General features: G+C 41.1%; 1 protein-coding gene across 1 annotated transcript in view; it reads right to left on the bottom strand.

The window, feature by feature from the left end:
* Positions 1–226: 226 nt before the first annotated feature.
* The window catches only part of atosa (atos homolog A), a 32442-nt gene continuing 12889 nt past the window's right edge, over positions 227–19779 (bottom strand). Inside the window, exons 2-12 of the mRNA XM_084929960.1 lie at positions 10599–10783; positions 8308–8504; positions 7062–7187; positions 4938–6819; positions 4589–4714; positions 3949–4037; positions 2848–2944; positions 2398–2556; positions 2209–2277; positions 1610–1809; positions 227–1479 (exon numbers count right to left, since the gene is read on the bottom strand). Coding sequence (XP_084786086.1) covers positions 1326–1479; positions 1610–1809; positions 2209–2277; positions 2398–2556; positions 2848–2944; positions 3949–4037; positions 4589–4714; positions 4938–6819; positions 7062–7187; positions 8308–8504; positions 10599–10783 — 3284 coding nt within the window. The 3' untranslated portion in view covers positions 227–1325. The remainder of the gene's footprint in view (positions 1480–1609; positions 1810–2208; positions 2278–2397; positions 2557–2847; positions 2945–3948; positions 4038–4588; positions 4715–4937; positions 6820–7061; positions 7188–8307; positions 8505–10598; positions 10784–19779) is intronic.

Below are 19779 nucleotides of genomic sequence, written 5' to 3'. Positions count from 1 at the left end.
TAAAAAAAAATGTGTGGGGGTGTGACAGCTGAAAATCAGCTATCACACCCCACACATCATTCTTGCCATTCCCACATTCTCTTATGCACCTTTTATCTTGCATTTAGCAGAAAACCAGTTACTGTTTGCACATAAAGACAGAGGTGAGCATCAAGACACATCAAAAGGCAGAACAGGAAACATGGTGTGAGAATTAAAACCACAAAGAGACACAGCAGATTCCAGATTGCTTTAGAAGATATATAGATATATTTTTTCAGATTTGAATATTAATGTCAAAAATACATACTATGATATACAGTTTGCACTACATCATCTTAGCATGGCAGACGTCACAAGTAATAACTGAAATATTTAAATATTAAATAAACCGATGGTAAGTAAACTGAAAGTGAATGTGTAAACACTAAACTAAGGTTATTCTTTCTATTGCAACACTTCCAATAAAGTGGTTTTGTAACAGTACAAAAGTATTAGAATATTTCTATTTTCTGTTTCATTTCCAGTTACATTGAGAAAAAAAAATCCACAGTGCACTTCTGATGTTCTGCTGTGATGCTTTCACATAAGTCTATCTTGATTGCTCGTTCGACTGTTTTTTTTGTTGTTGTTGCTGTTTTTTTTTTTCTTTCAGTGGTCCATGGTATATGTTGCACCGCGGTTTGCCATAGGGTTCTTCATCTATATGCACAACCTCTGCTCCGAGCTCAGGAATCACAGAGAGAAAACTGAGTACACGTTCAGCTGGGTCAATCTAATCTTCAAAAATTTAAAATCGGAATCGTTTATTATTAAAAGGCCATCACATTCAATTAGAAACAAATTATTTCTTATTTCACACTCAATAGGTCCAATTAACATTTCGATTTAACGCCTCGACTCTTTTCAAATCAATTTTTTGTCTAACTTTATGTGTGTCTACTCTCCTGCAAGACGCTGGAGGGGATACACACAACAGAAGGTAAGCGTGTTACCCATGAAATCTGTTAAAAACATATTGACCAGGAGTACAACATCAGAAATACATCCTAAAACTGAAACTTTTGACTCAGCCTCTCTGCTTCAAAGCTGTAAGCTTAACAGAGAACAAGCTTTTATTTCTGATGAGTCTCCTAGGATCTCAGCTTGCTGCCCCCTTTGCCAGTTTTGGATGACAGGGGATGAAACATAAGTTTGTGGAGACAGACCATGAGAGGCTTTTGACTCTGGTCCTTAAACCTCGTCTCTTTTCAAATGGACTAACGGTCTGAGTCTGTCGCTGGCATCAAGTTGTGACTAATGTTTCAGTAGTGGCCTGCCGGGTGGAGGAGGGAGGGCTTCAGGCCTCAGCAGCGGGAAGAGTACGGCGGGTCAACAGGGGACTCTGTGAAGGACTGAAGCTCGTAGGCAGCACCGCTGTCCACCTCCATGGACTTCCTGGAAAACAGCAGACGGATGTCCCTATGGAGGTAGATCTTCCCAGACTTGGAGCTCTGGAACCTGGTAGAGGTTGGGAGAGGGAGAAAAGCATGAAATGACAGGCCAAAAGCATGAAAATGGGAGTATAAACATGGGTGCTGCTGCATATGCTCCACTTTGAGTGTTCAGACAAAAATAACAGCCATCTCACCTCAGGTGAATGAGGTAGCGCAAGGTTCGTCCCTGGCCCAGGGCGAGGGGTTTCCTGCTGGTCTGATTGTTTGTGTCACGACGGACGGGAACAGAGAAGGTCCTCTGGCGTAAGAAGGTCTGGTGTCCAGCTGGCATGGCTCGTAGGTCGTACATCACAACAAACATCTTTACCACTGTCTTGTTAGGGTTGAATAAGGTCTGAGGGGTTTAACCGGAGAGCATGGCAGGGTTAAAACCATTTTAAAGTCAGGCTTTGTAATACGTTTTAACACTGTCTTTCATTTAACTATAGCAAATATTTTTTTACACTTTACATGTTGTGATCAAGATACATAATATGACTATTCCTCTATACCTACAATCCCAACAATGTAATCAGAGTATTAAGGAGATAAGAGCTTTCTGCACTATAAATGAAACAAAACATAGCCTTGAACAGGTCCCTGCATGTTTAATGATGTAGTTTCCTCTACATCCACAAGGAGTCTCCATTCACTTTTGTTACTTACTGTAATCTGCTCTTTGTTCTCAGCCACGCTGTGATGTAGCTATATTTTGAAAACATGTCTACTGTCAACTGTGAAAGAAAATCCTCACCACTTGAATGGTTCCTGATGGAGGTACACGATAGCCCCTTTTTCCCAGGGACTCCAGGTTTATCACACCCTGCCAGAAAACACATGACAATCAAAAACAGGCAAACAGAAGTAACACACATGAGCTAATATGGTTTTATCTCTAGGCTTAGGGGGCTTTATTATTACTTTATAGAAAAAGAAATTTTACCATATATGGTGAGGGAGCGTTGTCATCAGAGACACTATAGAATGACACATCTGCAGGTAAGGTAAGGTGACTGGGGCAGAAGGATCCGCTGGCACCGACCTCTGCTGTGAAACCCTCCACTGTCCCTAAAGGCTCCAGGCGGTAGTTCAGCACACACTCCTAATGGGACATAAGTTCAGCTTTAAAAATGTCACTCTTGCTTTTCTACAGGTTGACACAGTTTTGGTTTTCACTTGAAAGTTTTAAAAACAGGACTTGTTAGACCATGTTTCACAGCTATGTTTTCATTTTTCTTTAAAAAAAAGTACAACCTGCAGTATGGTGGTTGCTCAAGGTTAAATCCCTTTGAGAATGTGATAGTTTAGGGATCCAAAAAGGAGAAGCGGACTTGAGCTAATGTCAAAAACGATAGCTGAAGAGAACAGATGATTCTGTGTTTGTGTGCTATACCTCAAAGTTTCCCAGCAGGCTGAGACTGGCAGGTGGAGCACTAGCACTGAACAGCTGCTGTGACTCATCCGCGTACCCCTCTCTCTTTAGACACACCCTGTAGTAAAAAAAACACATGCTGGATCAACACGTTTTTAAATGCGTTATGTAAATGCCTAAAGGTATTTACATGGCACACATTTCTAGTGTGCCTTAATAGATATGCGTCTCAGGTGAGCTAAAATTATCTCAAACCGGCTTCCATCTGTGTATAAACACGAGTGGAAACTTGAAATGTTGGTTACTCTGAAATCCTAATTCACTAGAAGTGCAAATAAAGTGTTCAGGCCCACAGGTCACAACATAGAAACTTTACATATGACTCTTTCAATCAACCATATGTTTTTTGGCGAAATATAAACAAATAATATCATATAGTGCCTTTTACCAACCAGAGCAAAACCCCGAATACCAAAATCTTCAAACATCTGCTGTACAAAAAAGCAGCACTGAGCTTCCACCCACATTTGCTGTGTGTAGGCAGAGCCATGAATCTCTGTGTATATAAAGCCAGTTCAGTGCTGTCTGCCATTTTGAGCTGCGTGTGTGCATTTCTAGATGCAGTCACAGTACAGCAGAGCTTCAGCAGGTGGCACTGTGAGAGGAAAAGTCAGCAGAATGGGGCTGACCCAGCTTTAGCCCTCTGTAAAGCTGCTATGGTCTCATCTTTTCTCACACAGCCTGATTTATGCAACTGTTTATCTGAGGCTTTTGTATCCAAGGGTTCGGGTGTGATATGATCTGAATCTTCTGTACTTTACAATATAAGCTGTATAATAAACAAAATACCTCTATCTTCAAATTTGTCTTGATATTTGTTACATATAGTAAAAGCTGTGAGCCTGGAAAGTGAGCGAAACATGTAGGTTTTAAAAATCATGATGAAAAGTATGAGTAACTAGATCCAGATGGTACTGCAATCATCAGATAATGTGGGAGGTAACTGTAAGACAAAAGACTGCATTGTAACTAGTCAAAGCGCCCAAAACTTAGTTTCTTGTACAAAATGAGTTGGAAACTAGTAACTATAGTAACACAGATCCCAGGTGAGAAAATGTATACCTTTTCCCAGAGGCCCAAGGCAAACCCTTACAGCCAGCCACAGAGGTGTCCAGGTCAAAGTATCCTGTTTGACTTTTCCTCTGAGGAACCTGTAGCAGACACACAGGACACCATCAACACATATTTTTATTTATTTATATTTTTATAGAGAGAGTGTCATGACCTGCATGTGTCAGCTTGCTGCTGGTGAGACTTAAATGTATGTGTGTGTTTACAGTATGTGTAAAAGTGATCAGAAGACAGGAAACTGTGATGATGAAACTTGTGACTGGTGAGATGCTGATGAGTCATTTAGCTTACGTATCGCCATGTGTGCACATCAACGCTGAAAAACTACTCAGTAGCCCAGCAGCCAAAAAAAAAAAGCTATCCTAATCATCAACATTTAAAGTACCGTAGTATATTCATTGGTGAAGCACTGTGAGTAATGCTTCAACAAGAGGTGGTGAGCATGGTGTTATGACAAAGACTTGCATGGACTCTGACAGTGACTATTAAAGCATAGCTAAAACATTAGGTAAGCCTGCATCTGACTCAAGTGTCTTTTCCGCAGATGTTCAATTTTGAAGCTGAGAACTGTTTCAGTTAGAAGACATGAAGCTACTGTACATGAATGTGTGTGTGCTTGTGTGTTACTTACAGGGCTGGAGAGCAGAGGCAGGCCAGTGCAGGGGTGGAAGGCCTTGGTTGCTGTAGCGTCTAATGAGTGGCGATTGTGTTTCTTCCAGCTGTTGCAGGGACGCAGAGGGGAGGGACTCGGAGTACGCTGGGAGTATAGAGAGAATACATTAAAACAGCTTGCAAGTGGACAAGTGAACTTACATCATCTTCCTACCCCAGCTGAACTTAGAATAAAGCATGTTACTCTGTTACCTTTTTTTGTCTTACATATAAAACTGTGATTAGCACAGGTGTGACACATTATTGATGACTAAAAAGGGTATCACACACATACTGGACAATGCTCATTAGAGAAAGAATTGTCTTACGAGAACAGTAGAAGGTGGAGTCATATCTAGACTTGATGTGCTGGAGCATCCAGAATCTGAGGGTGCCTGGTTCTCATCCTGGAGGGTCGGGGCCTGGGCAGGTTTGCAGTTTTGCATCTGCATTTGCATCTGGGATTGAGCTTGAGGCTTGCTGTGGTCGTGGCTTCTGTTACAGTTCATGTTTGGGCTGGCGTAGTCGCAAGTCCAGTTCGAAATCTGGGCTTGCCAGGAGCGGTTTTCGATGAGGGGGGAGGCAGGGGGGGATTCATGGCTGCTGGGTGTCCTGACTCTGAGCTTTTCCTTTGGAGGAGTTCGTAAACGCTGACCAGCCTGTGCATGGGACTGGCCTCTGAATGAGGGTTCTTCAAGTGTAGACTGAGCACCATTTTGGGCCCGGGGAGAATGGCATTCGGAACCCCGATCAACTCGGGGCTTGTCTGTGCAAACAGGCGTGTGTGTGGCAGCGGTGTGCGTGCTGCCTCTGTGAGGTTCGTGGCTAGGTATGTGGCCGTTGGTGTAGCCGTTGGTGGCAGTGTGTGGGGCATGTGGGATGTGTGTGGTGTGCGAGTATGTGCGGACTGTGTGTGTCACTGTTGTTGTGTGAGTATGGTGCAGAGGGCTGCCGCTCCTGCTGTGCCGGGGGGACAGAGAGGGGACAGACAGTCTCTCCTGGATGAGCCTAGTAATGTCTTGAACTGCTTGGGCAATCAGAGAGCTGTCTGTATCCCTCTCCCTGTCTTTATCCTTCTCTCTGTCTGACTCCTTCTCCCCGTTCCTCTCCTCTTCTCTGTCTCTTGTCTCAGTCATTTTTAGCCTCCTGCAGGCTGCAGGTTTAGGGGAGGAGCTTTCCCATTTCCCGAAAGAAGTGTCAGTCACAGGTGTGTTAAACGGGGTGGGCCACACATGTCCCACAGACTCATAGGGCGGTACCTCAGGCTCTTTGGTCTTACTGGCAGTTATATCATCATGGTTACTGCCCCACATGGCTTTGGGAGGGTTGTCAGAAGCAAAAAGGCCGGGAGGGAGTGGGGGTGCTGTGGGGTCACAAAAGTTGAGCCTCTGTGCAATACGGGCAATAACTTCCTGTCTCTCCTGCAGCAGGGAACCAATCAGTGGGTTTGTCTCAGGTGCAGCAGGCCTCGGGGAGGGGCAGCGGGGTGGCTCGGCCATGGAAAAATTCTTAAAAGCTCTCAGAGGCTCGGGGAGTGCACTCTTTGACCTCTCGTTGCTGTTGCTGGTACAAGAACCATAGTCTTCTACCTGTGTGGGTTCAGATGACCCATTGAGAGCTGAGTACAGCCACTTCCCTGCTTTACTTGTAGGAAGTGGGGAGGGGGAGTGGGAGCGGGATGGCGTGGGGGAGTGAGAGGGCCTGTGGAAGAGTGGGGAGCCCTGACGTTGGGGGGCGTTGCCCTGTGGGAGCTCTCCGTTCTGATATGAGTGATTTTCACCAGGCTCTTGGTTCTTCTTGCTGTATGGATGTGGCACAGATGTGTGAGGAAGGCTGTTAATGGGGATGTTGTTGATGGGGAGATTGGGAATGGGTAAGCCGTTGAGGAGAAGGCTGGACATTGAGTTGGAGCTCTTGCTGTACGTATTAGAGTTGTTGAGGAGGTTGTCCTTACTGGGGTCCTGGTTCTTTTTGAGGGTGGGCAGGCCACCATGGCTGTTAAGGTTTGGGTTGAGGCTGGGAGTCTTACTGTAAAGCGGAGGAAGGCCGGTATGGATGCTGCAGGCCAGGGTGGGATAGGTGGGCTGTCTGGGGAGCGACTGGACACGGACCTGCAGTGCAACACTCTGGGAAACATTGGGGACTGGGAATATGTGCTCTGAAGGTGGTTGGGAAAACTGCCACACCAACTCTTCATCAGCAGCACTGATCCTGTTGGATGGAAAAATCCTGATTCAATAAACAGGGTCCCGTTAATTGTTAAGTTTAAAAGAACGTAAGAACTATCTGGGCTGTAATAACATTTTAGCTATGCACACAAACCTTACACGTGTATATAAATGTGCAACTAACATAACTTTCGCTTTAGTGTGGAACTAGCACTAGTGTGGAAGCTTGACTGAACAGTCTTCAGCTCATCACCGTTAAAGTCTTCAGTGAGTGTTACATCTGACCTGTACAGGATGTTTCTGGGGACGATGCCATGTGAGGCACTGAGCCAGGCGCTGAGCTGGGAGAAGAAGACGTAAGAACGAACAGCCAACAGCAGGGTCTTCTCTTCAATGAAACGGTCGCCGCTTCTATAAAAAAAAGAGAAAAAAAATGGTGGAAGTGTGCCAGTATGTCAGGTTAATGAGAAAACGATGTGTATTTTTTTAATCTTTCACAGTGTTCCTTGTTCCTACATATGTGAGAAGGAAAGTAGGCCAATATGTCAGACTAATTAACTCCCTGAGTACTGCACCAATTATATATATTTTTTATTATTCATTTTTGGGATTTTTGACCATTGTTTTATTTTCTAGTTCTTTTAAAGCTTTTAACTGTGCTTTGTTTTTCTGTCCTTTTGGGGTTTTTTTGTTTTTTAACTAACAATTTTTCAAATTTTTGTTGTTGTTGGTGAAGGTTTTCCTTGTCCCCCAAATATAAAATAAAATGCAGTTTTTATGCAGCAGTTTTGTAAAACACATGATGTCATACTAAGACGACTGTTATGCCCCATGTTTGGTCCATGTGCAACAGGTCTGCTGGTAAACAAGCACATGTTAATGATACTTAGAGACCCAACATACCATGTACATCCTTTCAAGTTTAGCAGCTGCAGTGACCCTTACAGACGTGTTATAAGTTCTGTGAGTATGCTGTTGTTCATTTGGCTCAGAGTGATGTCAGTTTTATCATCAGATTGTGAGCGTGAGGCTCTGTCCAGTCAAGTTAAAAAACGTTTGTAACAAGATTATTGATATCATTTCCCTATCATTAAGGCATGAATAGCTCTGACAGTAATAACAATTTTGTATTCCATAAATCAAGTGCTTTTTCAGCTAGTCTCAACAAGATCAAACAGGGCTGAGAGCCAGTAAACAAGTTATGTTTGTGTTGTTTTTCTTCTTTGAAAAATCTGACTATTCTAGTAGCCTGAACAAATAGTGTCTTGAACACTTTCAAATCTATTTTTTTTAGAAAGATCTGCCTGCACAACAACTTCTTTGTGCTTAAGATGATTCTTCATCAGCAAAACCGAACATTAAAGTAAGCAGAGAGATAATGCTTCTTGTATAGTAAAAGAGGACAGTGTACGTTACGAAAAATAACAAAATAGACATTTATTTGCATTCCCCATCTTTAAAATGGTGTGTGTGTGTGTGTGTGTGTGTGTGTGTGTGTGTGTGTGTGTGTGTGTGTGTGTGTCTGTCATACTGTCTAGGAACAGCCTGCAAGGTCCATCTCTCCAACAGGAGAGCATCTTGTTTGATGACCGGGTCACTGATGAGATCACTTGGGGGGCACTCATCGCCATAGCAACAGTCTGGAAGGAGCATGACCTCGATCATAATGGGTATGTTGTTCCTCCAAAGTAGGATCACCTCAGAACGGGTACGCCTCGCCTGCCGACACTAGGCACACACACATCCGTGGACAAAGGTGAGCGGTTAGTGTTCATTAGTGAATGTCAACACCAAAGTTAGGGGCACAGCAGGTAGAGAGTAAATATTGCTATTAACCTCTGAGTTTAAAAAAAGTAAGATATTTTTATCCTGCACAGCAGTCCAGTGACAGAGGGATATACTGTAGACTCAATTTATTAGCTATACTTTGCAAAAATTAAAGCAGCCTAACACAGCGGTTCGTTACAAAGTTACAACTCTGCTGCCAAACTAGAAAAAAAGAGCTTCATTATCTTTACTAATGCATCAGTACAGTGTGTATACCATCAAATCAGAGCAGCTTAGGTACCACTCATCCTGAAACATCCTGTTAACATGTTACACTTCATTCTGAATATTTAATTTTTTATGATCGCAGTTTTCTTTTGCTTTTATTGCATGAGGGCTGTTACCTAGTCTTACGTAATACGTTACTTTTCAACTGTCAGGAGTTAACAACATACAAAAACAACTGAATGTGTTTAAATATTATTGTTTTGGTTTTTATAAATGCACAACTAAAACAATAAATTCAGCTGACAGTTAATTCTTAACAGGTCACCTGTTATGCTTTGAAATTATGTGTATATCTTTTTATTGTTGGTGTTTTTGAATGAAGTCAGCATACCGCATTGTTTACATTATTGGGTGCTCCTCTGTCATTGGGCTTAAACCCACAACACTGCAAAAAACATTATTGTTTATTTATGTTTTAAACACAACTTTTGAGACAGCAGACTCAGTTCCCGCACATCTCCACTTTCCAATTTATCTTTGTTTGTTTGTCTGTCATGGGTTATTATGTTGAGATGTTAAAACCGTAAGATTAATGCGCAACTAATGGATACGACAATCTATACCTGAAGCGCTCAAAATGTCAGCTGTGGATTGGTATGACAAAATTTAAAAGGAATTCAGGGCAGTACACCAGATAAACTGGATGAACTGGTATACCGCCCAGCCTCAGGAAAGTCAACTTTTAGTTTACATAACAAAGACTGCATGAGTAACTGTGTACATTGACATTGCTTAAAGCAAGGAAAAATTCTGTGCCTGAAGGGGGACTGGAAGGTCATCCCACAGAAGGTTATCAGCGTTTTGTGCCTTTTACACCTCAATTCCCAATAAAATGTTTACTAAAGTGAATGATGGTGCAAATCTACATGTTGTTAAAATTGAGGTGGATCTATCATTTGGCTACACACAACATGGAGATTGGCTCTGTATCGACCTGTTAACCATTTCAGAAAGACAAGAACGAAATATAATTGTATTAAATGTGATCCCCTTATGTTTACATGTAAGGTTAATCCAAACTGCAGATAAATGCATGAAGTCACACTCTACTCACTCAGAAACCTTAAATTATAATGTATATTTTTTCAGACCTTAAAAAAAAAAAAAAAAACAACTTTTAACACAGATTTTCTAACTGGAATTTTATATCGTAGGTCAAGCTTTTTAACCAGTTGTTTAAAGCAACGCTCTTCGACCGTGTAACCACAGCACTAATTTCCATCCACCCTTTGCATTTCTGGTCAGATGGACTAACTCCCGTGTGTTACAGCTCTCGGTAGAGTCACTTGTTTACATTTGGGTAGCATATCACCAGTTGTACTTAATGGTTTGTTGTTTCCACGCTTAGTGGGAACAATTTTCTTGTACATTTTGCAAAGCAGTTCTCTTTTTAGGTACTAAATCATCATCTGAGGGTGATGCACAGCTCTCAGACATGCCCGGGCTTGTCTGATAATTGTGTCCATAGCATGACTATAGTAATAATATCTCCACATGGGATTTTTAATCATGTAAAAATCTGTAGCGCTATCATTGCAGGTGATATGACATGGAACAGCCCTCAAGGCCACGTAACTACCACTAACTGCTGACCCACAGCGAATCAAAGTAAGCCTATTTTACGAATGCAAAACATAGAGCTCCTTTCAATATGTACATGCAGCCATATTCTTAATGTGGAACAGTTTAAAAAACACAAGCCTTTAAATGTAGGGTACAGTACCAGATAACTTTATGCCTTTCCTGGATGTATGAAATAAATCTTACCTGGGGTAGTTTGTCGCTGCATTCATGCTTGTGAAGAGGAGGCATGGCTGACTGGGCTGGCGGACAATGTAGCCCCTCAGTCCTGCCTTTCACAGAATACTCTGGTGTCCTTCCCTCTGTGATGAGTAAGGTCAGGAACACCAGGAACTCCTCCGCGTCGTACTCAAAAAACTCCTCTGTTGCATCTGGACAAGACAAAGAAACAACGGGTCAGCAGTAGCTATATGACCAGTGCACATTCAAACGAACAAATAATAATAATTTAAAAAAGGGAGGGGGGGGAATCAGCTGGAAAAAAGTATCAATTAAAAAAACAAAAACAAAATGTAATGTACCCACGCCAGAAAGCTACCTGTTCTGCCTGTTCAGTGTTGCATGCTTGAAAATGGCCATTTAACTTGGGCTGGAAAGACTTGTTTAGAGAAGGGGTGTGGGGCAATGCAGTGAATGACACAAGTTTTCCAGTTTGGCCACTTCAAGGAAATATATTTAGATCATCCATGTCAGCTGAGTTGTTGGGTGAAGCCACACACTGATTGTTTCTTCTCTATGTGGCGTGCACATAAACATCAGCCGCACTGACGATGACATCATTAATATTCATTGGAAAAACATTTGCAAACAAAAGATCAACCAGTTACACGAGGAAAACACTCAAGAGAAATCATAGTGCATGCTCCACCAGTTTGGCCAGGGGCTGTGGGTGGGGCTGGCACGAGAGAGCAGGACCTTTAACGGCGCTATTCCCCTCTGACTTACAGCTATACAAAAGCACAAAGGAGAACTAGATGTCACAGTAAAATTACAGCTTATGCTAAGTATTTGATTTCATTAAATGTATTTGATTCTCAACTACAAAAAGGTGCAGCTGGGTCAGTAAGATGATAGTCAACTAGCTCGCGTGTCTCCTGCCACAACAAAATTAAACAAATCCTGCTGTTTGTGTTATAAATGAGCTTAGACCTTAAGGAGGGTATTTTTAGCAAACAGCTGAAGAGCCTGTCTTAGTTCTCCATCTCCTGCTCTTCTCCAGAGAAAACTCCCAGAATCCCGCAGGAGGTCAGCTGATGCACAGCAGCACAAAGAATCACAGCTTTCTTTCTTCTGACGCACAGGAGTTGCCTGTACATATAACCTCTGCAGGTCTAAATAAGTGAGCCCGCAGCAAACCAAACTCAAGTCAAATTTAGGTGAAAACACTGCTCTCACTCTCTCTCTCTTCTTTGAAACTATGACTGTGCTGGTCCTCACAAGAACACAAGTACAGAAGCACATAAACACACCCTGTCCTCCTCCCACCACAGCGGGGCTGGGTAGAATAGAGTCCCTCTCAGCTGGCTATGCAGAAGTGTGAGCTATGAGCTGCTGCTGTATATATGTGTGAGTGCGTGCATATCATAGCCAGCCAGTCGCACACATTCCACTCAGGGAACTCCTCCTACATGCCTTTGAGCTGGTGCTGCACGTGGAGAGAGATGCAGTCCAATACAAAACATGAGGAGGGAGGGAGGGGAGGAGGGGGTCTGTTAGCCAGCTGTAGGCTGAATAAAAGCAGGGTAAAGGAGATGGAGAGGGAGGCTATATTCACAGACAATCTCCTTTTCTTTATGGGCTGAATCAGAACTGTGTGAACAAAGGGAGTAGGAGACCAACAGTGAGCTAGAACAAGAGAGAAGAGACAGGAGCAACGGGGTAATGTATGACAAAGGTCAGCATTCAAGGACACCGTCTCTTGTATTTACATGAGGGCTGGTTGCACACACTGGGTATGGTGGGTTCTGGCTGGCTGATTTCCAACCAAGGTTTGATGTTCCCAGTTGGTCAAAGAGGCTCCTGGTACTACTGGGATCTGGGCTAAAGGTGACACTCAGGAACAAAATGAAGCATGGGCTGATGAATTGGCGTGTGGGGGGGGAACAGCGCTTAAGTGAGCAGAGGGAAAAAACAGCCTCTGAGAAATGGTTTGCTAACCCCCAAAAGCAGACACACACACACAGCTCCCAATTCATATGTGTACAGTGGGTGTCAGATTACTTCGCTCTAGGGAAAGCCAGACTCGGGAACACATACACCCCTAAAGCACATATTGCAAAAACACACATGAACGCTAACAAACAAGGACAACATGACACACAACATGCACACAAAGGACCAGTGGTGGAGGCTCTGGTTAAGGGGCCCAGGCTCTGTATGTGTAGATGAGAGCTGTCATTCATTAAAGGACTGCGCCTGAATAGAGCATTCCTTTGAAGCCTACACACACACACGCACACAAAGAGACACAACTTGAATCAAAGTTAGGAGGTAATCAAGATACAGAATAAGACAAAAGAGGCTAAGGCGAAGAAAACCTTTGGACAGATTAAGTGTTCAGAAAGAATCACATTTGTGTCCGATTTCTGCTACTTGAAATAATTAAAAGCAGAACAAAAGTCAGAGTAAGGCATTTTTCTCATCTTGCTGGTACAGAGACTGATCCTTCTACATGGGAAAAACTCTCATCCAGAAAGCTCAACTCAATGACTGATGGAAGTAATGCAGTATCTTAAGAAAAATAATTATTTTCAACCCTCTCCTGTTTCTGGAGAAACAGGTTGGTATATTTTCCTTTCTCACATGTAGCATGTGGCAGGAAAAAGTCCTGCTCTCTGTACCGTGAATGTTTTAAAGGCATTCACACTACAGAAAATACACTGTGTGTTTCAAGGGACCAGCATCATTGGGTGGTGACCTGAGACCAAGTTTTCCAGACTTAAGTCTACATGTTGTAGCTGTGTACCGTCAACAATGGGCAGTGTCAAAATTATGTGAAACAGCAGGTCTGTAGTCTACTTCTGCTTGTGATGCGCTGTTGTTGGTCCTTTAGCTTAGCCCCTGCTGTGGAGAAGACCAAATTAGATCTTCATAGACAAATAATGTATTTGAAGTGAAAACAAGTGTAAAAAAAACAAAAACAAAACAAAACCCCCCAAACAATGAAAACTGTACAGTGCAGCCTCTTTCAGTGCTTTTCACATCTACCTTCTTCGTGTTTAATGGTTTTATAACTCCTTCCTTTTCTTGGAAAACGCGGCTGTCTTTCCCTTTACTTATCAAACCAACTTTTTAAACTATCAGAAATGCCAGACTATGTGCTGGCTTTTTGCACTACAGTACACAAGCATGTCTGTGTAGGTTGTATACTCGAAATCCTACGCAAAAGACATAAATGTCGCACAATAAATTTTGCTTACAGTGAGGGAGCTGTCTGAGTAGTGTGTGGAAGAGGCTGTGCACATAATACACAAGAGTTGGCAGGTTAAAGACTGGGCAGTGTCTGATCATTGCATTAATCCAAATTCCATTTATAAAATCTGAATAATTAGTTTAACTGAATAGTATTATTGGTGTGGACAAGGAAGGCAGCAGAGCTTCAACATCTAGTTGACTAGCTCTCACACGCACATCTGACCTTTAGAAACCTGAAAACTTCAGGGCTTTTTTTTCATATATCGTTTTAAGCTAATAAATATATGTTAAAATTATTTCCTAAAGCTAGAGGCATGTAACAATGTTTTAAATCATACCTACAAATAGTTAATGCCACTTTAAAATTTATGTAACAGTTGTTTACTTGTCATTAAGCCTACAAGTTCAACGTTCAATCCTGCCTTTTCCTTCCCCTCATCTTCCGTTTACCCACTGGACCATGACTGATTAATTCCTGCCTCTCCATCTTTTCAAACGGGCAGTTTTGTCTCTCATTAGCTGATATGTTTGTATGCATACACTTTAAATTAATGTTTGTCTGAGATACATTATTCCTTTCTTCCTTCAATTTGTTTTTGGGTCATCTATGTGTGTAAATTATGTTCTTCAGTTTACATTAGACCTCTTAAATTGTTTGAAAGAAATACCATAGCAACTACTAACAGTGCTTGAGAAATGCAAACAGAAAACAATTGTGTTTAGGTCCAGTGACACTTCACTGATAAACGCTGCACTAAGCAAACCCAAACAGTAATACATGTACACATGATGGAAAATGTTATTTTCCTCTTTTCCATGTGCATGTGATCTCTCATCTGTCTCCTGATCATGTGTGATGTGAATTATGTAACAGGTCGGATTAAGATTCGGGCGTCTTATTATTAGACCTATGACCGCCTGCCACCAAGAGCAGCCTGAATCCGCCTACAGATCGCCTGGTTCAGCACACACACACGCACACAATCACATACACACCTCTCAGCTGTGTCCATCTCCTCGAGCCAAAAGATCAGTATAGAGTCATGTGGGATGGAAAAAGGCCTCCAGGACAAGAGCATAGGGGTCATTCTCGATAGCCAACATTGTCGTCACAGTAAAGTGCCTTAACAACCTGTTCAGTGTGCTTTTTTTTTTGTTGCATGTGTTGCAACAGATTCTTACACTTGTTTCTGTCTTTATAAATTATACAATGTAAATGCATTTAGTCTAGTAGAGCATTTACACTGTGTACCCAGTAGCTGTTTAAAAACACAAACAGATGGCATGAAAGAGGGAGAGAAAGACAGAATGTAAGAGACACACATTTAGATAAGATGACCCATTAATCCGCGCACCATGGCCACACAATCACTGCATAGTTGTGCCTCTTTCTCTGCTCTCTACACATACAAACATTCAAACACATACACTCACAGCTAATTAGAATGCTGCGTAAGTACCCATATGTCCACCATTCTCATCCTCCTCTGTACGGCCATTACTTTACCCGGTTTGTGCCTCTTCCAGAGTAGCATGGTTAAAAGAGACCTGCGATATATAAACACTGTTACAATGGTGGATTTTTTAAATAAATTAGGTCAGCATATGCTTTTAACAGTCAATTTCAAATCATTCTCTCAGGCTTTGTTCTGTATGATGTTAATCAGAAGGGCTATCCCTAACATAGTCATCTCAGGTACACAGCTCCACCTTTGAGCACAGAAGCCCCACCCATCCCACTGTTCAAGCCTTCCAACTATGAGGGGCAGCCAATCAGAAGAAAGATGGGTTCAAAGAAGAAGCAAGCGAAACAGTTTGTTTTAGACAGAGGATTAAATAACTAAGCTAGATTTGTATTATTTTGATTTGAGAAATATGCAAAGCTGTTTTCTTTAACTAATAATTATTTTCATTACTGACCAATGAACATTTTTTTCTAGAATCCATTTTTAATGAAATGCCAGAAAAACAGTTCCCACACCAAAGAGGCATCTTCAAAAATCTGATGCACAGAAGTTTTGTTTACTCTCTCCATTTTGTGTTTGTGTTTAAAAAACAAAAAACAAAAAACTAACTAAAATATTCGCTGCATTACCAAAAGTGAGATGGAGGTAACTGGAGACAAAAGCTGGTGCAAGATCAGTCACAGATCAAAGTTACAGTGGGAATTCAACAATGCAGAGTTCACCTACCTAAAGCTGGTGTACTGATTATCAAGGAAAGAATATATCTCACTCAAAAAAGAGGGGGGATAACATACTGCAGGGCAGCAGCCAGAGCTCACAAAGAGAAAGACAGAAGGTCTGTAGAGATACTGAAGGAGACAGATGACTGAAGGGGAAAGCGGAAACCTACAGTTAGTTCAAAGGGGAGACAGGAAGTCATTTTAACCATGTTTTCAGTTAACTGTCTGTCAAGTGAATTTCATTCAAATGTTTGAACCTTGGAAAAAATTTCTTAAAAATAAAGCAAATTAGGTGACATTTATCTCAGCCGAGTTCCTCTCAAAGAATACTCACAGGGACAGAAAAGAATAAATAAAAGACTCTGGAGATGAAGAAGCTCTTATAGATAAGAACAGCACATCAACACATTTCAACACATACCCTATGCACTGTGAGAGTCCAATTTTTACTGTGGGGATTTCCTTAATTTTATTTTAATTAATTAATTTAATTAAGTGAGTGTAACACTTATTTTGCAATATAGGGAAAAAACAAACAAAAAAACAGAAAAAACCCCCAAACATGATTCAACATTTACATAACAACAAAGATCTATCAGTGGGTGTTCCACTTGCCTTTGTATAAAACATCCACGTCTAATATTCGAATAAACTTAGAAGCATGAGAAAAAGGAACAGTAAACACACACTTGCTTTGTTTAAGAGCACCAGTATGCTGTAAACATAATAAATATCTCATAGTAATAATTGATTTTCATCCACACAAGATACTACAGCTCTGACTGCTCTTACAGGCTGAGACAATTTTCTCAAGATGAATATGCAATAAAACTCTGAACAAAGATCTGTACAAGTGGACCCATTTCTGGAGACAAATCAAGGAAACAAAGGCACAAGTGGGTATTTGCAACTTACAAAAGTTTAAATGCCCAGTCTTAGTCCTGATGTTTAAAATCTTTTGAGGTTTTAAGTTGATAAGTGTAAGACATTTGATTTTTTTGGGTCTGCAGACTTCAGATAACCAGCCAGCCGGGAGGCAGTGCATTAAGGCAATTTCCAGGCAGCTTCAGTGCAGCAGCAGTCTGCTGGGCTCACTGAGGTGTGTCAGCTTAACACACAATGATATCTAACTCCTTCTGAATGGAGCCAAACATAGAAGGTTCAGTCTTTCCTATCGCAAAATTTCTTATTATGATCGGGTACAGCAGTGGATGTCCTTGATTCTTGAACAGTTCAAAGTAAAGGGTTTTTTGGTTTTTTTTGGCTGCACTTGCACCTCTTAGTCATCACTGCATGAAATATAAATTAAAAATGTGATGCAGTAATGAGCTCACCTTCAATCATGCATGGACTGGACACAGCAGATAGTGCCAAATACTCAAGGGCTACAATATATACGCAGTTGTATTTTTAAGCCAAAGCTTTTCTCAGAAAAACTAAACTTCTATCATGTACAGTATGCATTACTGAAAGGATGATTAAAATAAAACAAAGCATTGGTTTCGTGTCACATGACTTTTAACTGTGCATCAAGAAATAAATAAACACAAATCTAACACTCGTTTCTGTTTCACTCATAAAATACGAGTGAGAATCTACTGTGCTGAATGCAGTTTCATTGAAACGAGAGATTAAAAAAGCAGCATACATCACATCTTCTTTGTCATCTTTGCAAGAGCAATCAACACCAACAACCAAAGGAAGCAGCACCACAACATGTGACATTATGCACTACTGGTGCACAGCATAACCTTCATCTAACAAAGCACCATCATTGCTTCTCAACAAACCCAACAATGCTCAAAAGACATTACAAAATGCAAATTTTCATTATCTGGACACAACTGTCCTCTGGATTTTGAATGGTAAAAAAAACCAAGGCTCTCTTTTTAAATCAAGAATTTTGCAGTCCCGATAGAGATATAAAAACACACTCACAGCTGCATTTTTACAAGACAGTTCTTCTATGCTAAATGCCTTTACTGCAGCCCCCAGTGTGATAAATATAGACACAACTTGGTAAGCACTCCTTTTCTGTTTTTTTCTCACTCTTATTTCAAAGTGGAGGTTCCCACAACCAACTATTTGATGACTTTGTAATGGTGTCTGCTATGAAAACCCATATTAGAAACTGCTAAAGTAGAGAGTGCCTGAAGTCATGCGCTATTAAAAGATAAGAATAATCATCAGTATTACAAAACTGTGAGAAAAGTTCTAACAGCCACAAGTTACTTGTTAAAATGCTGACATCCATGCAGTTCTCTGTTCCTTTTGATTTCTACATATTATAGCTGTTATGCTGAGCTAACTCTGTACAAGTATCACAGTACAGACAACTTTGTGGACTATTTCTACAGGGACTCCCATGAAGTCCACCACAAAGCTATGCTTATGCAAGCAGCCTGATGTCCACTGTGCAACTACCTCAAAAAAAATGAAGGCATGCTTTTCAGCCTTAAAGTATACAAATGCACTGGTGGCAAAGCAGGTGGCAGTTTTGAAATGTCAGCAGCTCTTGCAAATGCATTTCTACCACTATGGGAATTGTTTGCAAGGCTGCGCCCCCCCCCCCCCCTTTTTTTTGTTCCATAATGCTGCAGTGTGACTGATTATATTTGGAGACCAGGTGGTTTTTACAGGACCAAATTAATTATATCTATTTCGCTTTACATCTGAAGGATCACGACTATCTGTCCCAAAATCTAATATAAAAAACAAAAAATAACCAAAACAGATCTTCCACTATTCTTCCCAAACAAGAAGTCACAAAGGAAGTGTCTGTTTTTGTAGTCAGCTCCGACTTTTCATTACATGAGTCATGAAGCTCTTATGTTAAAAATGTCAATGTTGTCTTAGAGTTAGATGATCTCCACAATGTGATCGACCAACTGTCTCCAAGTAAAGGAATAATTCATGTATGAGTTAGAAAATGAGAACAAAGCACTGAACACAACTGTCACGGCATACAGATGTTCCACTTTAAAGCTTTGTAAGAGATTAAGAGGGACCTACTAGTTTATGCCAAAAGAAAACTGACACAAGCTGAACAGGCAACAAATTGCAAAGGGAGATCCAGAGATCCTCTGTGAACCAGGCCTTTCTGTATTCTCAAACTCCCAAGGATTTGGAAAAACTGCCTTAGGTCTTAATGTTGTTTGACCAATATGCAATACTTCCAAATTATAATATATATGAACAACAATGTTGTTTCTCCATTTCACAGCAATAACACAAGTTTCTGTGCGTTAAAAATAACTACATTAGAAAAGTATAGTGAATATCACAGCTAGAAATGAGCTGGGTATCAAGATGTAGGTAAAAAGGAGACCTTTCATATAATATAGGCTGTTTGGACCAGGCACTTATTCCACATGGTGATGTCACCCTTGCACTTTTTTTTTTTAAAGGTTTTCTCCAGTAAACTGTCAGAAAACTCATCAAAAATCCACAGTACCAACGACTGTTTCTATTCCTCTGCATTAAAGACATTAAATTGGTGAAGTGTTGCGAAACTATGATATATCCTGTAATGCTGATGCTTGAATTTGGTTATAAAAAAAGAATACTTGTGCTGAACAAAAACAGGACTTTGGATTTAAATTACGACACTTGGAGTGCGTGTAAAACAGTTTTGGTTGACCCAAATACTTTGACACTTTGTTGCCAGTCAACACAACACAGTCAAAAAGTACTACCACTAAATCCCAATGAGCCCATAAAACAAAATAATAACCTTTAATTTTAGTTACTGTAGATCAAAAACTTTAT

The sequence above is a fragment of the Perissodus microlepis genome, chromosome 1 (assembly GCF_051167445.1).
Source record: "Perissodus microlepis isolate ML-2025 ecotype Zambia chromosome 1, ASM5116744v1, whole genome shotgun sequence".
NCBI lineage: Eukaryota > Metazoa > Chordata > Actinopteri > Cichliformes > Cichlidae > Perissodus > Perissodus microlepis.
This window is presented reverse-complemented; position numbering and strand designations above follow the sequence as displayed.